The following is a 23,133-nucleotide window of genomic DNA, read 5'->3' as shown; positions in this document are numbered from 1 at the left end:
TTAATCTGGCTGTCAGCCAGGGACCTCGTCAGTCTAATACGGGAGGATTATCTGGTGTCCACCTATAGCATGGGTTGTCGACAAACAATTAAACTGATCTGCAAAGCTGAGCTGTGGTGAAGCAGGGAGCAGGGCCACGGGTATGTAATCCCCACTCTGAGGATGTGACATCTCTTCTTGTAAGTGCCATCACTTTCTTGGTGCAGTCTGGTAAAAACATGAGTCATGAGGTGCTGACAAAAATCTAGCGCACTTAATGTGAAACTTGAGGCATTCTGCTCATTCCTGAGATATATTCACAACTGTCAGCCCTCCCTGTGTTGAGATGGTAAATAACTTGATGGGGATGAAATTCTGCCACTGCGATGTTGCCCTGCTTTTTTGAGAGAGTCATAGGCCCAGATGGTGCGCCTCAGAGAGTCTGAGGACAAGGGAGGGCTCCCTGGTCATTTTACTCCAGGGCTAAGCAGTCTACCCTGCACAGAGCCCTGCTTCCAAAGCAGCCCTATGGAGGGAGGTGAAAAACAACTATTTTTGTCCTTGTGCTTTTCAAAAACATTCCCTCCTGTTTGCAGATAAACATTTCCAAATGGTGACTCTCAGCCAACCCCGAGCCTTGTTCTCTCTTCCTTGTGTTTGCAGCCACGGCACGGGGTACGAGAGCGATAACCATACCGCACCCATCCTCTGTGGTGCTCAGTACAGAATACACACCCATGGTGTCTTCAGGGGCATTCAGGTGAGTACCTCAGGGATGCTGAGGCTGGAAGTGGACTACGCTGTCTCTTTTCCTTCTCAACAGGCTTTCAGTTTCTTGTCAATGGACCATTTGGCACAGGCAAGCCTGTTCCTAATTATAGGTGCTTGTCACATCAAGGATGCCTCCTCTTCCATTCAGATAAGCTTGCTTCCTTCTCTCCCAGTGGCCAGTGCAATCACCATTGCCTCTCTGACTCAGGTCAAGATGCTTCCTGCAGAATGCCCTCCTTTCACCTTCACGGCTTAACTCACCTTCTCCCTGGTGGGCTGCACATCTCTTGTATGTGGACTAATTGGGCTTGACTTAATAACCTGGACCTTTGTCTTCTAAGAAGATTTAGTCTGCATTGTAGAGTGCCTCAAGGTAGATTTTGTCTTACCACATGTTGATAATAATATAATCTATGGCTGAGCACTTTTTATATTCCAGCATTGTGCTAAGTATTATACGGGAATTTTTTTTTTCATTTAATCCTCAATATACCCTTATGAGACAGGTACAGTTATTATCCCCATGTTATATAGATGAAAAACCTGACGCCCAGAGAAGATGGATGACTTGTCCAAAATTACACAGCTAGTAAGCGGGGGAGCTGAGACTTACAGCAGGCCTCTCTGCCTCTAGAACCTTTGTTTTTAACTAGGATGTTTTCCTGTTTCCTGGGGGGACATAGAACTATGAACATTGTTTGGGGGGTGTCTCCAAGGAGAGTAAAGAAGGTAAAAAGGTAACAGTTGCAAAGAATTCAGGAAATTCAGCAGAAAGCCACCTTTGCAGAGCTTCTTTTGGGCAGTCAAAACACATGCAGTTCCCAAGGGTTTGCATTTGTGACTTATGTGTGTGACTCAGTGGCTGCAACATGAGTAACAGCTGTGATACTTTCACAAGAATAGCCAGTAGCCCAGAAATAAGCTGTGTGGGGGCCAGACCCCTGTGTGATATGTGGGGTAAGAGGCTCTGAGATGTTCTGACTAATGTCTCCAGCAGTGTGCCATGGTGCTAGAACAGTGCACTACCACATCCCAAGCCTCACAGTGGTGAGAAACAAAGGCAAAGGTTATAAAAATACAGAAGTCTGATGGAAGTTCAGAACAAGTCATCCAGTCTCTCCCCCCACATACTAGCAAGATCCTCCACCAAGACCCTGATGTTAACAACTCGCTTTTACATCCTATTGCCATGTGTGCTGCGTTTAGGATGAATTAGAGGAAATGGAAAGTGTTTCCTTTGCCTTTTCTGCCCAGCAAGCCCAATTTGTCAGACTCACCATCATGGCCTCTGGTGAACTCCAGACTGGACAGGTGTCATTTCATTACCTACTCATTTTCTCCTGGAGTATATTAAATCCAACATAGCTGTCTCACCATTTAATTTTTATGTCCAGAGAAGGAGCTCTGGTAGCGTAGTGGTTAAGAACTTGGGTGCTAGCCAAAAGGTTGGCAGTTCGAATCTACCAGCTGCTCCTTGGAAACCCTGTGGGGCAGTTCTGCTCTGTTCTGTAGGGTCGCTATGAGTTGGAATCAACGGCAATGGGTTTATTTGTCCAGAGACACTGGCCTATCAATAGCAAAGTTGTATGTCACTACAGTGCATTAAAAAAAAAAAAAGATAACGTAATCTCATCATGCGAGGCAATGTGAAATAGGAGCTAGAACATAGCGTGGGGTAGAATGGAAAATGCACAGGGCTGGGTGTCAGTCAGGCTGACATGTGGTTCCAGCTCTTTAACACAAAATAAGGATTTGCTCTTGTGTCAGCTATTCACCCTCTTAGGCCCAAGTCGCACGTTTGTAAATGAACGGGTAGGATTCAGTGGCCCCTATAAGCAACGTCAGTATAAACGGAGAAAAGATTGAAGTTGTCAAGGGTTTCATTTTACTTGGATCCACAATCAACACCAATGGAAGCAGCAGTCGAGGAATCAAAAGACACATTGCATTGGGCAAATCTGCTGCAAAAGACATCTTTAAAGTGTTGAGAAGCAAAAATGTCACCTTGAAGACTAAGGTGGACCTGACCCAAGCCTTGGTGTTTTCAGTTGCCTCATCTGTATGCAAAAACTGGGTGATGAATAAGGAAGACAGAAGAAGAATTGAGACCTTTGATTTGTGGTATTGGCAAAGAATTTTGAATATATCATGGATTGTCAAAAGAATGAACAAATCTGCTTGGAAAAAGTACAACCAGAATGCTCCTTAGAAGCAAGGATGGTAAGACTACATCTCACATACTTTGGACATGTTGTCAGGAGGGATCCGTCCCTGGAGAAGTACATCATACTTGGTAAAGTAGAGGGTCAGTGAAAAAGAGGAAGACCCTCAACGAGATGGATTGACACACTGCAACAGTGGGTTCAAGCATAACAATGATGGTGAGGATGGCGCATGACCGGGCAGTGTTTCATTCTGTTGTACGCAGGGTTGCTATGAGTCAGAACTGACTCGACCGCACCTGAAAAGAACAACAACAAAGGCACTTCTAGGGCCTGGGTCTGTGGTTCATTGATCCTGAGATCTAGAAGGGGAACTTTTCTCTCCATTTCCCTCTAGCTTCTTTTCGTGGAGGACTGACAGAACACACAGCACTTTCCCAAATAAAAGGAGATCAAGAGAATATCCTGTGAGGGACGTCTAAAGTTCGTGAAAGACAGATTGATTCCACAGCACTCCTCGGTGACAGTATTAAAAGGATTGCACTAGCTACACTATGGACCTTTTTCAGCTCCCCTTCACAGACAGGCACCCCAAATCTCAAAGGCTCCTTCTTCTTTTACTTACATATGGAGGGTCTGGTCAGTTTGGGGCTCCTTCAGCATTCTGTATTTTTCCCTATAATAAAAACTTCCTCATCTGCTGCAGATTGGGCCCAAGGTCCTGTGATCATGTCTCCAAGTGGGAGGTAATAAAATTGAATCTGGGACTTGGGACTTCCGGGCCTTATTGCTTCAAGTGGAGAAGCTGAGAGACAGGATGAACTGGGAGCTCTTGCAATCACCAGCATTTGTTGTTCAGATGATCTGGGTCAGCAGCCCCAAATAACCTTCATCTCTTGTACCAGTGTTGGTTGATCAGTAGTGATGATGTCAGAGCACTGCACTGTAGAATTTCCTGATGTATCATCTGTTAGTAATGTCTGCTGTGGGCATCTGGGCTGTGTAGGGGAATAGTTTTAAGCTACATATCTGGCACCCCTTCTTTGGGTGTATTCTAGTGCACACTTTGCCTAGGGACTGAAGCGAGTCTTCTCCCCGTGTTCACATGTGGCTTAAAGCCTCCCCTCCTCTTAACCTCTTACCCTCTGCTTACAGGATGTACGCCGTGTGCCTGGAGTAGCACCAACTCTTGTCCGGGCAGCATCTGAGACCAGTGAGAAACGCCCCTTCATGTGTGCTTACCCGGGATGCAACAAGAGATACTTTAAACTGTCCCATTTACAGATGCACAGCCGGAAGCATACTGGTAAGTGTGTCTACCATCCAGCCTTGGTTCCAGTGGCCTCTGGGCAGTGGTGGTTCATGCGCTCCTGCTCCAGGTCAGGGACGGATTACCCAATAAGCAAGGTAGGCATGGACTTAATTGTGCTTATTTACTAATCTGTAGTGCACCACATCAAAGATGTAGTGAAACCCAGGTGAAATTGTTCACTACAGATTAACAAATAAGCACATTTAAGTCCCTGTGTACCTTGCTGACTGTAAGCTGATGCGTGGTGTGCTTACTGGTTAATCCACCCCTGCCCTGGGCTCTCACGGTGCTAAGGCCACAGGTGCTGATGACAGGTAATTTCTGGGATGGAAAGTAGGCACTGCCTTGCAAGGTTCTGGCCAAGGTGATGGAAAAGGCTGCAGGGCCATCTCGCATCCTGATTGCCTATCACCTTTCTCAAAGAAGTCCGTAAAATGTGTTCAGGAAGGGGCAAGATAGAGTGGTGGGAAAACTAGGACTACAGGATTAAAGAGACCTGAGTTTGCAACCTGGTTTCACCACTGTGATGAGAACTGGCACAAGTTACTTACCTCTTTGAAGCTGTTTTACTTCACATAGAAAATAGAGATAAAAACTAAACCAAATTGAATTAAAGGAATTACAGATATAACCAAAACCCAAACCTGCTGCCATTGAGTGGATTCTGATTCATATCGACCCTATAGGATAGAGTAGAACTGCCCCATAGAGTTTCCAAGGAGTACCTAGTAGATTCGAACTGCTAACCTTTTGATTAGCAGCCATAGCTCTTAACCACATCACCAGGGTTTCCTACAGATATAAACCCAAAAAACCCAGTGCCGTCAAGTTTATTCCGACTCATAGCGACTCATAGCGACCCTATAGGACACTTAGTAAAGCACATAGTAAATGCTGTTATGTCAATGAAAATCAGTTGCCATCAAGCTGATGGCAACTTATGGCGACCCCATGTGTGTCAGAGTAGAACTGTGTTCCATGGGGTTTTCAGGGGCTGATTTTTCAGAAGTACCTCACCAGGTCTTTCTTCCAAGGCACCTCTGGCAGGACTTGAACTGCCAACCTTTGAGTAAAGCAGCCAAGTGCATTAACTGTTTGCACCACCCAGAGACTCCCCGGATGTCAATAGGTCTGGGTAAATGATAGGCTTACTATTATAATCCTGTTAACATCTCTAAACAGAGAGGAGCTAGGCTGGGAGTGTCATAATTGGGAGATTTTGATAAGTTGATTTGGTGATGTCATAAGATTTAGGAAGAGACAATTCAAAGAAAAATTTCACTGCTTGGGTTAGTAATCAACCAGATAGGAATGGGAAAACGCATATATATCTTAAAAAGAGAGCGAGAGATGATGATGATATTTGATGGATATGTCAAGGAGAACTGGGTTTTCCCCCCAGATCAGGGGTCTGCCTCTGAGAAAAAGAGAATTAGCCTGCCTGGTTGTTGGCCCCCTTGAGTGTGAACACCTGTTTCACAAATACTTACTCTTGGCCTATGGGTCTAGATGGGAGTGTGGTTGGGTCTCCCCTTTAGGGAAAAGTGCAAAATCCATGTTTCCCCATAGGCAAGTGGTGACATTCTTTCACAATGGAAGGACTGCTTCGTTATTATCCTTACTGTTGTTATTTTACTGTTCCTGCTGACTGGTGTTGGGGAGCTACAGAAGCAAGCAAGCTGCTTTCAATCTTGTTGAGACCATTGGACTTTGCTAATTCATTCTATCTGGAGGATGCGATTCTGACCTAAGCCTGAGTTTGCACTCAGTAAGACCACATGTTTTGAGGCTAAAGATGAGAATGTTATGTTTTTACATAAAACCCCAAATGGGATCATTTGAAAAGTATCTGTCAAGGTTTTAAGGAAAATGATAAAATCAAAATTCTGCCTGGAAAAAAGCAAGGGAACTCATTGAGGGAAATATGGTTGTGGAGACATTTAATGGCAAAGAGGCTCTTAGAAAGCAGTGATGTTAGAGTGTTGTATGAAGGGAGTCACTGGACAAGGCAGCCAAGGCCCCCAGACCTTCTGGAGCCTTTGAGAAGCTCTTCCTTGTAGGAGATGAGGAAAGGCTGATACTTGACAATCTTGCAGCCTTCTTTTTGAAAGAATTCAGTGTTTTCTTATTTTTTTTTTAGTAACAGTACAAACTATTAAATTAAGTAGTTTATACTAAGTAATTTCTATGTCCCAGACTGTCTGCATGCATTATGTCATTTAACACCATTCCCACCCCAATAATAATTATCAGATGGGTAGAATATTGTGGAACCAGGACTCAAACTCATACCTTTTTACTCCATGTCACAATCCCCTTCCTCCAGGAGTTTATGGTCTGGTTTGGATTTAGGATATGCACAAATGAAGAGACTAAGATAGTGTACATTAATGTACTGAATCAGAAGCTTGGAGAAGCTGAGAAGAGGAGTTCAGAGGGTTGTGATTTGAGCTAGGTTCATCCGAGAAGGTTTCTTAGAGGAAGAAAGGCTTTGGTTAACCATTGAAGGGCTGGTAAGGTCAGGTAGAGGAAGTAAAGGATGAACAGAAGCAGAAAGGTAGAAAAGAAAACTGAATAGGAGTTGTCATCTTCTCCAGGTTGTAGAGCTGAAGCTTAAGGAACTGGGCTGGATTTATAGTTAAGAAAAGCCTCTTGCCCCTCGGAATCTCTGACCCAGCGAAGAAGGTAGACCCAGACACACCTCGCGGTATTAGGAGATATTCTGTAATAAGTATTGTAATGAGGGAACAAAGAGGTTTAAATTTGAATGTGAAGTTTCCAAGAAGGCATTGCAGAAGAAGTGGCATTTGTAAGAGAGGGGAGACTTTTGACAAGTAGAAATGTGGGGATGAGGATGAAGGGTGTTTGGGGTGGAGTCAACAGTGTGAGCAAAGTGGAAGAAGACTTAGGGAATGGTGAGCCTATGGAGTAGCTGGAATACAGATTAATCAGGGAAATGGAGGCGGTTACAAGGCTGGAAAGATAACTTAGGGGCCAGCCTGAAACCCAGAGACCTGACTGATCCTGGGATGCCTTGCTCCCCATCCCGGAATCCTGGTGACTCAGAATTCTCATAAGAAGATGGGAAGGCCCAGAGTTGCTCGGTGCTCTTGGACTCAATTCCCAGTATTTGGCTGAACTTTCTTTAAAGAGAACAGGGGTGGGGCTTCTCTACTCTGAGGCAGAAGGTTGTGAAATCACACCATCAGTGGGATCACTAGTGGGGTGCAGGAGGTGTGGGCCATACCAGGTGATGACACTGTGAGAAAAGGTGACACCAAAATGACTGTCTACAAAATTTTTGTGCAGTGTTTCAGCAGAAATTTAGTATTTTTTATAAAAAATCTCTGTAGCTAAAACAACAAAAATATTTTTCATAAGCCCAGCTTTCATGTATCGATATACCTACGAGGCTAAAATTCTATGCTGATTTACTTTTTGAGCCTTTTAATGTGCTCTGGTCAGAGCTGTCATTACCTGATTACAGTGACGCTTCAGATCACGCTCTCTGTTTTCATGGCTGCTGGTGTTTTTATAGTTGCTAATTTTGTCAAATGTTAGGTGTTTGAGCTACAATATTGTGGTAGTTAGCACGGGGCAGGGGGATGACACCATGAGTTCCCACACTGGGTGACACCAACCCTAGTGACCCCACTGCACACCACTGTCTTCTTTCTGATAAAGGGCTACTGAAATCTTTCCACTCAATTTGGCTCCTGATTTAACTTGAACATCTCACAACCATGGAGTTGTTTATGCTTGATTCAGGAATGTCAAGTCGGTAGCAGAGAACACCAAATCTTTGGCCACAAAACATAAAACAATTGTTTCATGGGGCTGGCTCCAAGGTACATCTATCCCAGAATTCTGCCTCAGACTCTGCCTAGGAGTTAAGACTTGTTTCATTTATTATTTGTCGAATTGTTCTCTGCTAATGTCTTTTCAACACCCCTTCTCTGCTAGGCATTGGGTTAAGTCCTTTACATGGATGATCTGGTTTACTTAATCTGTTCGTAAATCCTTTGAGGTTGTCATATTATTGGTCCCATTTCACAATGAGGAAACTGCGCCTCACCACGTGTTTTAAGTGGCAGAGCTGGACTGGACTCTAGTTAGTATCAGACTCTAGAGCCTGAGCTCCTGTTGATTTCTTTGAAACTAGGGACCATCCCTGTTCACCTGGCTCTTCATTCTATACCCACTGTCCATGAGCATATGTACCGAAAAAGAAAACCCAAACCAGTTGCCATCAAGTCAGTTCTGACTCATGATGACCCTGTGTGTTGCAGAATAGAACTTTGTTCCAGAGTTTTCAGTGGTGGATATTTCAGAAGTCCCCTCTAGGTGGATCAAACCACCAACCTTTCAGTGAGCACAGTAACCATTTGTACCACCCAGGGACTCCTGAGCTTATGTACAGGTGGGCCTTTTATCCCACACTACAGTAGCCATGACCACCCTAAGAAGCACTGCCCAAGTGCCTCAGGCATCTTTGGACCCCTTCAGTCTGGATAGAAGAAATCACCTTCCTTTAATGAGATCCCCATTTCCAGTGTCATATTCAAATAGAACATGTGTCTTCTCCAAGGTGAGAAACCCTACCAGTGTGACTTCAAGGACTGTGAACGAAGGTTTTCTCGTTCAGACCAGCTGAAGAGACACCAGAGGAGACACACAGGTTTGTAGGTTCACGTCTCATTGCTGGCAGTTCTGTTCCCTTGGGTTAGGGTTAATTAGATCATTCTTTTTGTTATTGTTAAATATGGTTTGGAGGGTCCACCATTTGTTCAATTTTTCCAATATATATATATTTTAATTTGGGGGAATTTTTCTTCTCTTAAAAAAAAAAGAAAAGAAGGAAAGAAAAACTTTCCACATTTCTCCTAAAACCACAGAACAATGAATTCCCACTAGCAGCTTGCTGGAAGATAACATGGGCATGGGTAAAGAACCTGGGTGGTGGGGAGCAGAATCCAATTTGTAGCATGTGATTCACTTTTTCTGTCTCTGACACAGCTGAGACATCCCAGCTGGTGAGAAACTGGACATTTGTGGTTAAGGAATGGTTGTTCTCAAGATAGAAGCAGGTTCTCAAGAATTACTGTGCAGAATCTGGTGGTTCCCGCTGGGCCTGGAATATTGGGGCAATCTAAGGGAGAGGCAGATGTTACAAACATCGCCAACAATTCCAGGTTCCTCAGGCAGCCGGGAAGCAGGCCTTGTGGGCCTCATTGTGCTCTCACGTTGTTAGGGCTGTGGCTAGACCTTCTCTGTCCGTTTAGGTGTGAAACCATTCCAGTGTAAAACTTGTCAGCGAAAGTTCTCCCGGTCCGATCACCTGAAGACCCACACCAGGACTCATACAGGTAAAACAAGTGCGTAAACTTTTCTTCACATTTATTTTTCATTTTTTTTTAAACTAATGTTGAATGAAGTTGTTTGTGAGAGATTGTAAAAGACTAGTGTATAGAAAGTAGTAGGCAGGTTTAGACTCAGTTGAGAGAAAAGTAGTGCATGCTATTTTTAAATGATAACCTTTTTAAGCAGGGGAGGGGGGAAATACAGAGCAAGAAAGAGATGTGAGTAAAACTTGTTTCATGAGTATCCAGGATGGAAAAAAAAAAAAAGAGAGAGAGAAGCTAAATCCCTACTGCCCCAAGTAGTTGAATCACATTTTTATCACTTAATTTGATGCGGTAACTAGGCTTCCAAAAAAGCAGCAGAAATTCTAGCAAAGCAAACATGTTTTCTCCTGAGAGTTCACATTTCGTGATACTTCTTTCAGAGAGCTGAATCCTTACTCTGCTGAAAGCTAATGGCCCAGGTATAGCCATAGTTTCTGCCAAACTAATATCAACATGTGGTTATTATTTCCTTCATACTAGTGTAGTGGACTAGGACACTCATTCACTGGGGACTGAATGTTTTAGCTTCTCTGCAGGCTGGTGTGATTCATAATGAAAACAGCACCACATTTGTTGCATACTTTGTGGCTTTCAAAAGAGGGCCAAGGCTTATGTTATCTCATTTTATCTTCACAACATCCTTGTAGGAAGAGTCGGGTAGGCGTGTTTTGTCCCTGTTTCACAGATGAGGAGACTGAGGTACATAGTGATTAGATGACTTTTCTAAGTCACAAAGCTAGTAAGTAGCAAACCCAGTTCTGTCTGCTCCCAGCCTACCATCTCTCACTGCCTTCCTTGCTGGAGAAAGAGCGTGGTTCACCCAGAAGCCCAGGGAGGAGAGAGACTCAAGAAGAGAGCCAAAGTCAACAAAGTCAGATGCCATTGAGAGACTGAGAAGGATGAAGACCAAGAAAATAAAGGGTTGGGATTTGCCCGTTAAAATAGAGAACACCTTTGACAGCACAGCCGGAGGTGGGGTGGGGAGCAGAGGAACAGTAAGTGGGAGGTGAAGACAAACACAACATCGTAAGCCCCTGTGCAGTCCCAGATCCTAAGCCCAAACAGGCTGTACCCAGCGACCGAGTCACGGCATCAACGCAGAGTTGGTGCCTTGCTTCCCCTACTCAGGTGCCTTTTATGTCACATATGCCACTTCTTTGATTTAGTCCTGAGCTCACAAGCTGGTAGGAAAGAGTTATCATCCCTCTGCATATCTGCATAGGTGTGAAGTGACCTATATCTCCAGGAGACTGTTTAATGCTATATTTAATTGGTCCCCAGCTCTGATCCTGGCACAGTGTCTTACCTGGTCATTCCTCAGTGCTTGTCCTGACCGGTAGTTCTCAGAGAAGGCCTGGGACAGAAATATCCTGAGAAAATCCTCCAGGTGATCCTGGTGTTGGCTCCTGTGGCATTTTTATTTAGGATAAAGCCATAGCTGTATTTCCGTTATGGCAAGGCCTGTGAGGTGTGATACAGGACAGAGCACGGGCTTTGGAATTAGACACACCTGAATTTGAGTCCTTCCTGGGCCTGCCTCTCACCAGCTGTCCAACCTCATCTATAGAGTGGTGGTAGTAATGCTTCGCTCCCAGGGCCGTTGTAAGGATCGTGTGAGGTAAGGTATATATGATGCTCAGCACAAGGCTTGGCATGTATTAGGCATTTAATAAATGCTAATTGTTTTTCCTACAGAGAATGAGGCTTGGAAAGAACTTCTGAGGGCTCCTTAGATGGAGAAGCCTTGATCTTTTTGGCAAGCTTGTTAAAAATCTCAAACCCTTGCCTCAACTAGAATCTCCAGTATAACAAGGATTATACTCTGAGTAATACTTTAAGGTAAAAGAAACAAGTAACTTGTCAAACTGGTATTAATATTTATTTAAAAATCCAGCCCATCCGGAATGTCATCTATATCTGCATGAAAGCCGCAGTGACAGCTATAATACTAGACAGCCATCAGTCCATAATATTCAGGGTGAGGCTCCTGAGACCATTGCAGCCCAGCTAAGTTCAATTCCCTGTTTACTGAGACAGCAGAGGGGAAAATTTTACACAGCTCACAAGGCATTCTAACAGCAGAGATTGAAGCCAAATTTTTTCTCCCCTTAATTAAATATGGATTGCATAGACATTTCCACTAATTAGACTCATTCCTTCTCTCCCACTTCCTGAGACTTCTGACTTAGCAAGATTTCACAATTTCTACAATATTTTAATACTTAGAGCCCCAGAAGTGCTGCCATTTCAAGGCTGCCTGTGAAGCGAGCCCAGTTCAGGAGTGAGGGAAAGAACTATGGGGAATCTGGAGCGGGTACCTTGTGGTGGTTTAACTCAGGCCTTTGATCATTGAATTTGTGCCCCATCTTTCTGCTGCAAGTGTCTCTGACTGGTGATTGTGTCAACAGGTGAAAAGCCCTTCAGCTGTCGGTGGCCCAGTTGTCAGAAAAAGTTTGCCCGGTCAGATGAATTAGTTCGCCATCACAACATGCACCAGAGAAACGTGGCCAAACTCCAGCTGGCGCTTTAAGGGGTCCAACCCGGGGGCAGCTCTGTGTCCCAGGCAGGACGGTGTGTGAACTACTTTCAAATCTGACTTTAAAATCCTTCCTCACTCACCTCTCTAAGAAAGAATGGCAGTTGATCTTCTTCACCCAGCATCCAAGACAAGACCCCTGTGCTACTGGATCGTACCAGGTTTGCCTGGAGGCGATTGGTCTCTGCTGACTTTCAGTTGACTCACCCAGCCCTGGTGAAGTGGCTAATGATGTCCAGTTAGTTAAAAGCCCCTCATCCTTTGGTCTGGATTTTCCTCTGTAAGAAGAGCCCTTGCTGATAGTGTTCCCCCACCCTCCCCTTCTCTTTAACATGCATTTTCCCTAGGAATGGAGTCCTTGTACCTTTTTCCATCATGGAATATTTATAGGCCAGGGCATGTGTATGTGTCTGCTAATGTAAACTTTGTCATGGTTTCCATTTACTAACAGCAACAGTAAGAAATAAATCAAGAGAGCAAGGCATTGGGGGTGAGTCTTGTCCGACATTCCGGAGGTCAGGCAGGCTGCTAACCTGGAAGGCAGGCTGTAGTTCTACCAGGCAAATTTTAAAACCCATGTGTTTGAAGCAGCTGAAAAAAGAATCAGAATTAACCAGGACTTCTGTATAGAAATCTACAAGAACCTTCCCATTTTTTTTTCTGTATAGAAATCTACAAGAACCTTCCCATTCAGTTAATTCCGTTTTAACATTAGCACCATGCGCTTAAGAAACTGCGTTCGAAGGTCTGAGGTTCTGTTTTTGTGTTTTATTTTTGTCTTTTTTTGGGTTGTAATCATTTGCATCTTCAGAGATGTACATATCTCCTCACACAAAGGGAGTGGAATTCATTTTCATCATTTGGGGCATCCTGACTTTAAGTTGTAAAAATTTAAATGACTCTAAAGAAAATAGGGGCTGGTCCAGGATCCCCACTGGTAAGACTATTCTTAAATAACTTAAGTAACTTTGGGTCTACAAGTATATGTGAAAAAAAAAAACGAGACTTTCTAGTGTGAGGAAATCCATCGTTTAAAGGTGTTTGGGTATGTGTGTGTGTGTGTGTTTTAAGGACTTTATTATTTACTGTTGCTCGCAATTATTATGTAAATATATATATATACCTGATAATGATTTGCTCTTTGATAACTAAAATTAGGAAATGTATAAATATTAGACGCATCACCGTTCGGGTGTTGATCTTTCAGCATATTGATGATAACACTAAAAATGTAACCTGCGTTTTTCACTTCGCTCTCCATTAAAGTCCGTTCAAAAGGAAAGTGACAAGATTCTATCAGCCTTTTTGTGTCCTGACAAGAATTAGATTTCAAATCCTGGGGCCAGTTGAGCCTCTTTTAAACAGGTAAGAAGATGCCACCGTCGACGATCGCTCGTAAACCCTTCGTGTCCTGACCACAATTTATTTCTGTCTGTCAGATCTCCGTAGGGAATTATCCATCCTAGATGCAGCAGAGAGTGTCACCTTCACGTTGTATCATGAAGTGATTGTGTTTTTGCTGTGGCCGTATGGGTTTGTGGATGGTGTGGTGGGAAATGTGTTTTAGAGTTTTGTATTAATCAGGTTACCATTCCACGACATCACTTCTTATTCTAGATCAGCAAAAAAGAATAGAGAGATGCTAATGAGAACTGGTTTTGAAAAGTTCACAGCTGTATTACTGGGATCGGGAGGGCATAAATTGAACACCTAGTACAACTGGATTTACAACTGTAGTTGCTATAAATCAGCTCAGCAGGTCGGAAACTGCTTAACCCTTTCAGGACAGCTGAGTGTGAAAGCAGAGATCTCCATTATCTATGAACTATAAACTCTCTTTCTGGTTCTGGTGTATGGTTTTTCAATTGTAAATAAGGAGATTTCTTTTCGGGCTGCCCCTCTCAAGCCCTGATATCTTGGAGCCTCTGCATACATTCCAGAGTTCATTTCTTTATTTAAAATGTGTCTTCAGCAGAGGAAGCTCAGCCACTCAGACTCTTTTCCACATTGAAGGCGGCTCAAAACTGGGGCAGTAAAAAGCCAGCATCCTGAGGCCCCTCTGATTTTGCATCTGGCTCTTGCATCACTGTTAATTATAGCGAGTCTGGTGACTCATTTGTATCAGCCGTTTTTATCTTTTCCTGCCAGAAGACAGCATTTTCTGGAGAAGCTCAGGGCAAGCATGGCAAACGTCAGCGAATAGGAGAGAGCCAGGTTTCACAACAAAAGCACAACCTCGTAGTTGTGACGGCGGCGGGATGAAGATGAGAGATACTCAGAAGGCCCCAGCAGCTTAACTTGCAGCTAAGGTCATGGGCTTGGGAAAGCAGACCAACCTGGGTTCAAATCCTAAGTCTCCAGTTTTCTCATCTGCGAAGTGGTGATAAAAGAGTCCCTGCCTGATAGGGTTGCAGTAAGAATTAAATGAAAAAAGTAGGAAAACATCTTTTTTCCAGTTGCCGCTGAGTCGATTCTGATTTATGGTGACCTCATGTGTGTCTGTTTTCATGTGTGTCAGAGTAGAACGGTGCTCCACAGAGTTTTCAGAGGCTGATTTTTCAGAAGTACATTGCCAGACCTTTCTTCCTAGGAGCCTCTGGGTGGACTCGAACCTCCAACCCTTCAGTTAGCAGCTGAGTGTAAACTATTTGCACCATTCAGGAAAATGAAGCACATCTAGTACATAGCAAGTGCTTAATAAGCTCTAGCTAGGGAGATTATTACCCAAGAATTCACCTGCTGGTTTCCTTTCCCTCCCCAACCCCCCTACCTCTTGTAGTGTGTCCAGCCACTCTTCCCAGGTTAGCTCTGCAAAATGACAAACAAGCCAGTTCCCTTCTATCCCAAACGGGAGCTAAGAAGCAGCAAGGCTTTTGCCAGCCTCTCTCTCGAGATCACTTCTGCTTGCTTTGCATCTTTTGCCAAGTACTCAGTGAGCACTGGGTGTGTTTCTGAGATCCATGGTGCTGGTCAGCCGCAGACTGCCAGGAGTCAGTTGGTCAAAGCTGGTCAGTAGTTGCTGTCCGTGGCCCAGGCTAGGGGCTGTATAAGGTGCAAGGGTCAAAATGTGTATTTTTTGCATTTCACTTAGTTTTAGCACCTGGTCCAATGTATGGTTCAATATCCTTCAAAGGCTACCCCCACCCCCACCTCCTTGTTGGATCTTTCCAGACCCTTCCAGTCATCTGAGCCCTCTCATCTCTGAACTTCTTTCGCACTCAGAGTAACCAGTCCGGTTGCTGTCAAGTTGATTCCAGCTCATGGTTAACTGCATGTGTGCCAGAGTAGAACTACGCTTCATAGGGTTTTCAGTGGTTGATTTTTCATAAGCAGATCGCCAGGCCTTTCTTCTCAGGGGCTTCTGGGTGAGGTGCCTCTGTGCCCCATAGGGTTTTTAGTGGCTGATTTTTCAGAAGTAGATTACCAGGCCTTTCTTCCTAGGAACCTCAGGGTGAACTTGAACCTCCATCCTTTTGGTTAGCAGCCGAGTACATTAACTATTTGTACCACCTAGAGACTAGCATTCAAAGTGTGTAGCTGTAAATAATACCTTATATCCATGTGCTTTCCCCTCTTCTTTGATCTTTAGGAAAATTCTGTAAGATAGGGTAAATACATCCCCACTTTACAGATGGGGAAACTGAGGCTTAGTGGAAATAAATGGCTGAGGTAAACCTTAGACTCCGGTCTTATGTATCAAAATTTCTTGCCAAAACATGCTTGCTGATGTAGACTTACCATACACTCTGCTCAAGTGTTTCACATCTATAAATCCTATCTTCCCAACTAGAGTGTGAGCTTCTAGGGAAGGAACAGAGCTTCTTCCTTTCCTGTGTTACTTCCATCAAGGCTTCTGAAACATTAGTGCCCATAGAAGTCACTTGGAGAAATTGTTAAGCTGCAGATTCAAATACAGAAGTTCTGGGGTAGGGCCTGGATTCTGCATTTCTAACAAGCTCCCAGAAGAGGCCCAGTCTGCTGGCCTCTGGATGACATTTTACCTAACAGAGACCTAAGAGGCAGGCTTAGCCAATACCTGCCAAAAGGTGTCTAATGAGATTTGCACTTGATAATCCTGGGACTGCGCTGAAGCCCTTACCCCCTGAGAGTGGCTGATGAAGATGAGGGTCCATAGGACCATTGGGTCAGGACATTGAAGCTGAATGCCCCAAAAGGGACTGCATGTGTGGGCCCAGGGGAATCTACTCACACAGAGGTCTGTTTTCAAGCACAGCCTGCCCATCCTCTGTTAATTCGGAAGAAAGGATTGAGGAAGAAATTTACAGCAATTCTTGGGCCAGCCAAGGACTGGCCAAGTGACCTTGCCAGGTAAGAGCAAGTGCAGTGGATTGTCATACGGCACCTCACTTAAGTCATACATCTCAGAGTGGGGCTCTGCCTCCCTGACACCTGGTGTTCCAGCACCCACAAACAGATCTTGCAGCTTTGGAGAGGGTTTGTTCCCTGTGAGCCAGCAGCCTTACTGGCAGACAGGAATTTCCCACTTCTTACCCTCAGTAGGAACCACTTGCTTACTTCTCTTGTGTACTGAAGGGAGAAGATGTCTTCTGGAGCTCCGTCTTCCCTGCAAGGGGTTTGCACCTCTGGCCTTTGGCAAAAAGGACCTGTGGTAACAGGAAGGTGTGTTGAGAAGAGGTGTGTGTGTGTGTGTGTGTGTGTGTGTGTGTAACAGTGGTTCTCAACCGGGAGTGACCCCCTTCCCCCTGGACATTTGGCAAGGCCTGGAGACTTTTTTTAGTCATGATGTATGGGTGGGGGTGCTACTGGCATCTAGTGTGTTGAGGCCAGAGGTGCTGCTAAATGCCCTACAATTCACAGGACAGCCCCTACAACAAAGAATTATCTGGCCCAAAATGTCAACAGTGGCAAGGTTGGGACATCCTGGTATGGAAGAGGGGAGAGTGCTGTTTGGCAGATAGAATTACCACCAGACCAGGAGGATACAGTGTACAGTTCTTGGCTGGCCCAAGAGTTGCTCTAAGTTTCCTCAGTGCTCTTTTCCAAATTAACAGACTCTTGAGAAGGCATTTTTCTTCCCAGCCTTTCAGCAGACGGAGTGTCTAATAGGAATTTCTCATGGGTGAATGGGTAAGACTCAGGTAAGGAAACACATCTCAAGGGAAATATGAAGGTCTTGGTCCTTTTCATTCAAGTCTTTGCTTCTAGTCACCAGTTTATTTGTTAAGTGGTTGGAATCTGTGCAATATTTTTTTTCACAGAATCTTGCAAAACTTAATAAATTTAAATTATGATGATGATGACCAGATCTGGTTCGATTCCCATTGTCAATTGATGCTGCACTGAGAAGTAGCTGCTTCAGTGGAGGGCCCTGGGCTTTTCTCCATAATTTCTAGGGGAAAATCCTGACTGTTCTCAAACTGGCCCTGAGAAGGAAGAGAGAGACAGCATATAGGAAGGAAGGTTTGTTTCTCAGAGGACTGGAAACCGCATCACACCAGCCAGTGGACAGCCACACACAGCCGCTAAGGCCAGTGGTCTGACTTGCCAGCAGGCTCAGGTTTTTCAGACCTCCTCAGTGAGACTGGGTTTCAGAGACTGAAGAGGGATGAAGACAAACTCCTGAGGTTGAAGAATCTTGGACATCAGTGCCTGTTAGCACAGACTGAAAAACGTCCACTTACAAGTAGAAGAAGCCTCAGACTGTGAGATCTCTGATACAAGCAGCTAAGGCAGACCAAATTAGCAAATGTGAGTTTAGAGATAGCAAGATATTTTTATGGAGCAGGGGAGGATTGAAGAATGGCCCTAGAGGGATGGGGCTGAGATAAATGTAAAGGGTGGGCTGGGTGAAACAAGTGGCTTTTCCCCCCTCACAACGTCCCAAGGGCATTGGTGATGTTGACAGAGGGCTAGAAGGATTGCCTGACACAGCAGGGACCAGGCAGAGCCACTGAGGAGGCAGTTGGGCTCCTGGAGAAAGGGAAAGGAGGGGTGGAGAGCGGGAGATGACTCTGGAAAGAAAGATGAGGCAGATGAGGAATGGCGTGTGGATTTCGGGAGGTCTGACAGGAAGAGGGGCCTGTCTGACAGGGCCTGACCCCCACATGAACCCGCATCAGCATTTTTAGGTCACACTCCTGGGCTTTAGGAACTAGGAGATGAGGCTCAAATGCTAGTAGTAATAATAATGTGCCCCATTTATTGAACCTTTGTGTGCAAAGTGCCATTTTACATGCCTTCTCTCATTGAGAATGACCGCCATTTTACAAATGAAGAAACAGAGGCTGTAAGAAGCACTTCGCACTGGCTAATACAGCTGAACTATGGCACAGTTGATATTCTAACTGCATTCTGACTCAAAGCCTACACTCTTAATCCTGTATTGTCTTGCTTTTATCCCCATCAGAGAGCACAAAGCAGAGGAGCAAAAATGCTGAGAGAATACAACAGCGATGCCTTGTCCATTGTGGGGGCTCCTAGGAATGTTAAGTGCTAAGCAAAAGGAGAGATCTGACGGCACAATGTTCCCTGCCCCCACATCCAGTCATAGAGCCTGTTTGTAAAGCATGTTTTCATTCAATATTTAATATTAAATACCGGAACTTAAGAAATGACATAGCATAATATTAGCCGGACAGTGATAAAAGGGGAAAATTGTGAAACACATTTTAAAAGTTCAAGGTCAATGATGACTCTTAAAAGGCAGCATCCTGCTTTCCCAAGGAACTCCACATCAGAGGGAACAAGCTGAAGAGGAAGCTGCTGGTTTCTAGCTTTGGTAGGGGTGGGGTGGGGATCTTCTGGATGTGTCATCATGGTTAGGATTGTCCCCTTTTCTCAGCCAGCAGCCCTCTATTTTTCTAAGATGGGCCTCTACCGTCCAAACAAAGAAGGCCAGGGAGCCTGCCACAGGGACGTCTCCTGCCCCAAAGTTTCTGAGGCCTAAAACATAATGGCCTGTGTCAGAAGCTTTTATCACTCAATACAGGCATAGCCCTCCTTCCATCCTCTGTCCCCAGCAAAACTTTCCCCTCTCAGGCTTTGGTGAGGAGTGGTAGAGAGGTCCCAGTCCGCACTCACGGAGGTCTCCTCAGGGGAGGAAAGTGAGGGACTGGATGAGTCAGCGTCCCCCTTCATTCCAGAAGCAGATTGAATGAGGCAGAGTTTACCTTTCTCATGGGCTTTGGATACAGACACCTTTGTATTCACTGAGTGGGCAACATAAAACATATTCTGAGGGAGACTCCCCATGCCATCACATGGAGATGAGCTGTTGCCATTTTTAGGCAGAGTCTTCCAGGCCCCAGGAGAAGTGACTGAGGAGATGTGTATTTTGAAAGATCCCTCTAGTGTCTAGTAATGTTTAACCTTTAGTGTCAAGACACAATGGTTCTGCTCATTGATTCAGTTGGGGGGCCAGTCCCTCAGTTCACCTCTGACAGGGACAACTTAGAAAGGGCCCCAGAGCAGAAGATGAGGACTGTTGAGCTCTGAGAGGCCTTGGGGAGGGCATGTTCTCTAGGAAGCAGGGAAGCCCCAGCAGTGTGGTACAGTGGGTCTCGGCACCGGCTGTGCCACTGAAACCTGTGAGACCTGAGACATTTTTTAAATCTCCGAGCTTCTGCTCAGGTAACACAACCAACTGTTCACCTCCAAGGATTGTTCTGAAGGGGGATGCCTGCAGGTGCTTAGACCACACACCATCAATCAGAGTCAGCCAGAGTCTCTGTTGGGTGCTGCCTTGAGCAGGGACCAAGTTACGTGCAAAGGATTGAGGGCAGGGGATGAGCCCTCTGCCACCCTGGCCCAGGCCCACCATAGTCTTCAAGGTGACATCTTTGCTCTTCAACACTTCAAAGAGGTCCTTTGCAGCAGATTTACCCACTGCAGAGAGGAGAGGTGAGCCACACCATACAAAGCACGCAGGAGCTGAGACAGTTGCTGTTGAACTTCTCTTGTCGCACAATTGTCTCTGCCTTCTTGGCTTGACCTATTCAAGTCAGTAGGTTGAAGGGACAGCAGATGCGAGGTCACTTTCCACCTGTCAGTTTCTGGGAGAGGAGGCTGTTACCAGGGAGTACTGGCTGTCACCTAGGCCTCATTAAATGTCAGGCCCATTCCCCCTTAGCATCCTTCACATAAAGGTCCTTTCTGAACCCACCAGAATTTCTCCTGCTGGTTTTAATCTCTCAAATGAATAGCTGACTCATAGGCCTTGGTCGAGGCATCCTTTTCACTTGGAGTGTGGAGGGCAGAGGGACAGTGCCAAGGACTGGGGAAATCTGACAGTCTCAGTTTTTGGACCACTTCTGGACCTTGGATATGGCCTCTTAAGTTGCTGAGTGCACTTGTTGAGGTGAGCCAAAGGGGCCTAATGGTGGCTCAAATAACCATAAAAGAAACTTCTGGTACTGGGTTCTGGAATGAATGTGTGGTTTTGTTTGTTTCTCAAAATTCCACAGTGGTTGACTCATCTCTCAAATTTTGGTCATCTGCACGATGTTAGTGCACCTGGATAAAACTGGAAACTTTGCTCATTTATCTGACAACCTAATGCCAAATCTCCAGATATGTAGACGAATCTCAACAGATATGTGTGAATGTAAATTTTATATTTTTCCTTCACATTGACCTTTTTAAAATATAGGCTTTGTGAATAGGTGAACCTCAGTTTCATTCCCTGGATCTTCCACCTACCAGCTTTATGACTGTGAACAAGTTACTTAACCCTCGGTTTGCTCACCTATAAGATGGGGGATATAACACCAACCTCAGGGGAGAGTTGTGTGGGTTAAATGAGGCAAGACACTTGGCATGGTGCTTGGCACATAATAGAGAATGGCAGTACTCATTCTTGTCATTATTGTGTTTGACACTTTGGAAACCCACTGGATGTCTGATTTGGCATGACCTGGGGATCCTCTAAGGAGCCCTAGTAGAGCAGTGGTTAGCACTTGGCTGCTAACCAAAAGGACAGTGGTTTGAACCCACCAGCCGCACTGTAGGAGAGAGATGTGTCAGTCTGTTTCCATAAAGATTACAGCCTTGGAAACCCTATGGGACAGTTCTACCCTGCGTTATAGGGTCACTATGAGTTGGAATCGACTTGATAGCAATGGGTGGATGGTGATGGGTACCCTCTTGGCCTTTTCGTGGGCATACCCCAGCTGGAAGTCATTGAGGGTGGCCAACAATAATGGCAAGATGACCTGGTTTAGGAAGAACAATTTGGTACTGGTGAGTCTGAAGCTCCTTTCCCTACCGCAGGCATTCCTTGCCGACTCCTTGAGGTGGAATGCAAACACCAGGCGAGTTCGGTACCATGCCCCAGACTGCCATGGTGCACTCCTAGACGCAGATATGTGGAGGCTCCAACTGTTAGAAGAATTCATTAGGACAGTCTATGATATGGTGCTGAAACCGGAGGCTCGTACAGGCGGGCCAGGGCTGGGGAAGTTTCATCCCTGCTGAACTTCTACAGCTGATAAAGGCAGTGTCTGCTGGCAGATTTCATTTTTCACTGGGCCATCTGCATCCAGTCAAGGATAACTTGACTTTCTGAAAATGCTACTCGTCAGCGTCAACCCTGAACAACTTCCCCCCAGTGAGTCCGGCACCACTCCTGGTGCCTGGGGTCATGGGGTTGTTGTGGTGTCAACAAACCAGTGTCATCATAATATACACGGAAGCATTGAAGTGGCCAGGGTGTTTATATGGCTGATGCCCTGTTGCTTTTTATCAGTCCAAGTTATTGCCAAGTTAGCTCTGCTTTAGCTGGTCTATAAATCTTAAGCACAGTGTTTTTATTTTCCTAATTTTATCATTGCTATTACTGACTTTTATCACCTGTTTATGTAGAGGAAATGTTGCTACTCTCTCCAGCCCATTCTTGTTCTCCGTCTTCTCTCTCTCGCTCTCCCCTTTTCATTCCTTCCCTCTCTTTCTCTCCTACAGGCTGGGAATTCCCAGTTTGAGTGAATTGGTCTAATCCTTGCCTCTGATGCTTGGGTTCTTGTGGCAGGTTCTGATGAAAAACCCTAGATGTACTCCCTGCCCTCAGTCCAGCTTGTGGAGGGCTCATAGGTTTGGGAGGAACTTAGAAGAAAGACCAAGTTCTGGCCTCAAAATCCCCCACCCCCCCCCTTTTTTTTTTGATCACCGAGATGTCGACGCCAACCCTAGTGGCCAGGTTTTCCCAGGACGTGTTTTTGGTGGCTGAGATTTGCCAGGAAGAGCTCTGTCCTCTGCTGTGGTCAACTCCTGCCCATAGTTGAAGAGATATACCCTAGTTGCCACTGTTGTCCAAGATTCCCGCCATTAGAATCACCTTTATGGACCCTTTGGAGGCATAGACATTTAAACTAGGTTAATGAATGATGTCATTTAAGAGAGAAACTCACTTCCTAGCTTGAAATCGGGAATAAGTTTATTACTTCATTCAGCCAGCATTTATTTCACGTTTCCTATGTGTCGGGCCCTCTCCCCAAGGATCTCAAGTCTAGTAGAAGAAGCAGAAACTTCAACAGATAATGTAGACAGGGGAAGAAGTGCTGGTTGCACAGTGGTTAGCGCTCAGCTGCGAACCGAAAGGCCAGGGGTTCAAACCCAGCAGTCACTCTGCGGGAGAAAGTTGTGGCAGTCTGCTTCTGTAAAGATCTACAGCCTTGGAAACCATGTGGAGCAGTTCTATCCTGTCCTCTAGGGTCGCTGTGAGTCGGAAGCAACCTCGACAGCAGTGGGTTTTTTTGGTTTATAGGCATGGGCAAAGCATCAAGAATAAGCTTTGTCTTTTTTTTTTGAAAGGAGTCAGAGAAGGCTTAACAGTATTTTGCAACCTGGATCTTGGAGAATGTATAAGAATTTTTCAGAAGGAAGAGAAAGGGAAAGCATCCCGGGAAGAAGGCACCACGTGAATAAAAGCCCAGGCAGTATTTGGTATTCCTAGAGCCATAGAAGGGAAGTAAGGCATTGGGCCACTATCCACAA

The 23,133-nt window shown here is 45.1% G+C and overlaps 1 protein-coding gene across 1 annotated transcript in view; it reads left to right on the top strand.

Moving 5' to 3' along the window:
- The window catches only part of WT1 (WT1 transcription factor), a gene marked incomplete at its 5' end in the record, with an annotated part of 59,961 nt that extends 39,911 nt beyond the window's left edge, over nt 1–20,050 (top strand). The window contains 5 exons of the mRNA XM_049891421.1: nt 643–739; nt 4,068–4,218; nt 8,813–8,902; nt 9,507–9,590; nt 12,038–20,050. Coding sequence (XP_049747378.1) covers nt 643–739; nt 4,068–4,218; nt 8,813–8,902; nt 9,507–9,590; nt 12,038–12,159 — 544 coding nt within the window. The remainder of the gene's footprint in view (nt 1–642; nt 740–4,067; nt 4,219–8,812; nt 8,903–9,506; nt 9,591–12,037) is intronic.
- Nucleotides 20,051–23,133: the final 3,083 nt, after the last annotated feature.

Source organism: Elephas maximus, chromosome 7, assembly GCF_024166365.1.
Source record: "Elephas maximus indicus isolate mEleMax1 chromosome 7, mEleMax1 primary haplotype, whole genome shotgun sequence".
In the NCBI taxonomy this organism is placed as follows: domain Eukaryota; kingdom Metazoa; phylum Chordata; class Mammalia; order Proboscidea; family Elephantidae; genus Elephas; species Elephas maximus.
Note: the sequence above shows the minus strand (reverse complement) of the source record. Positions and strands in the feature narration are given on the sequence as shown.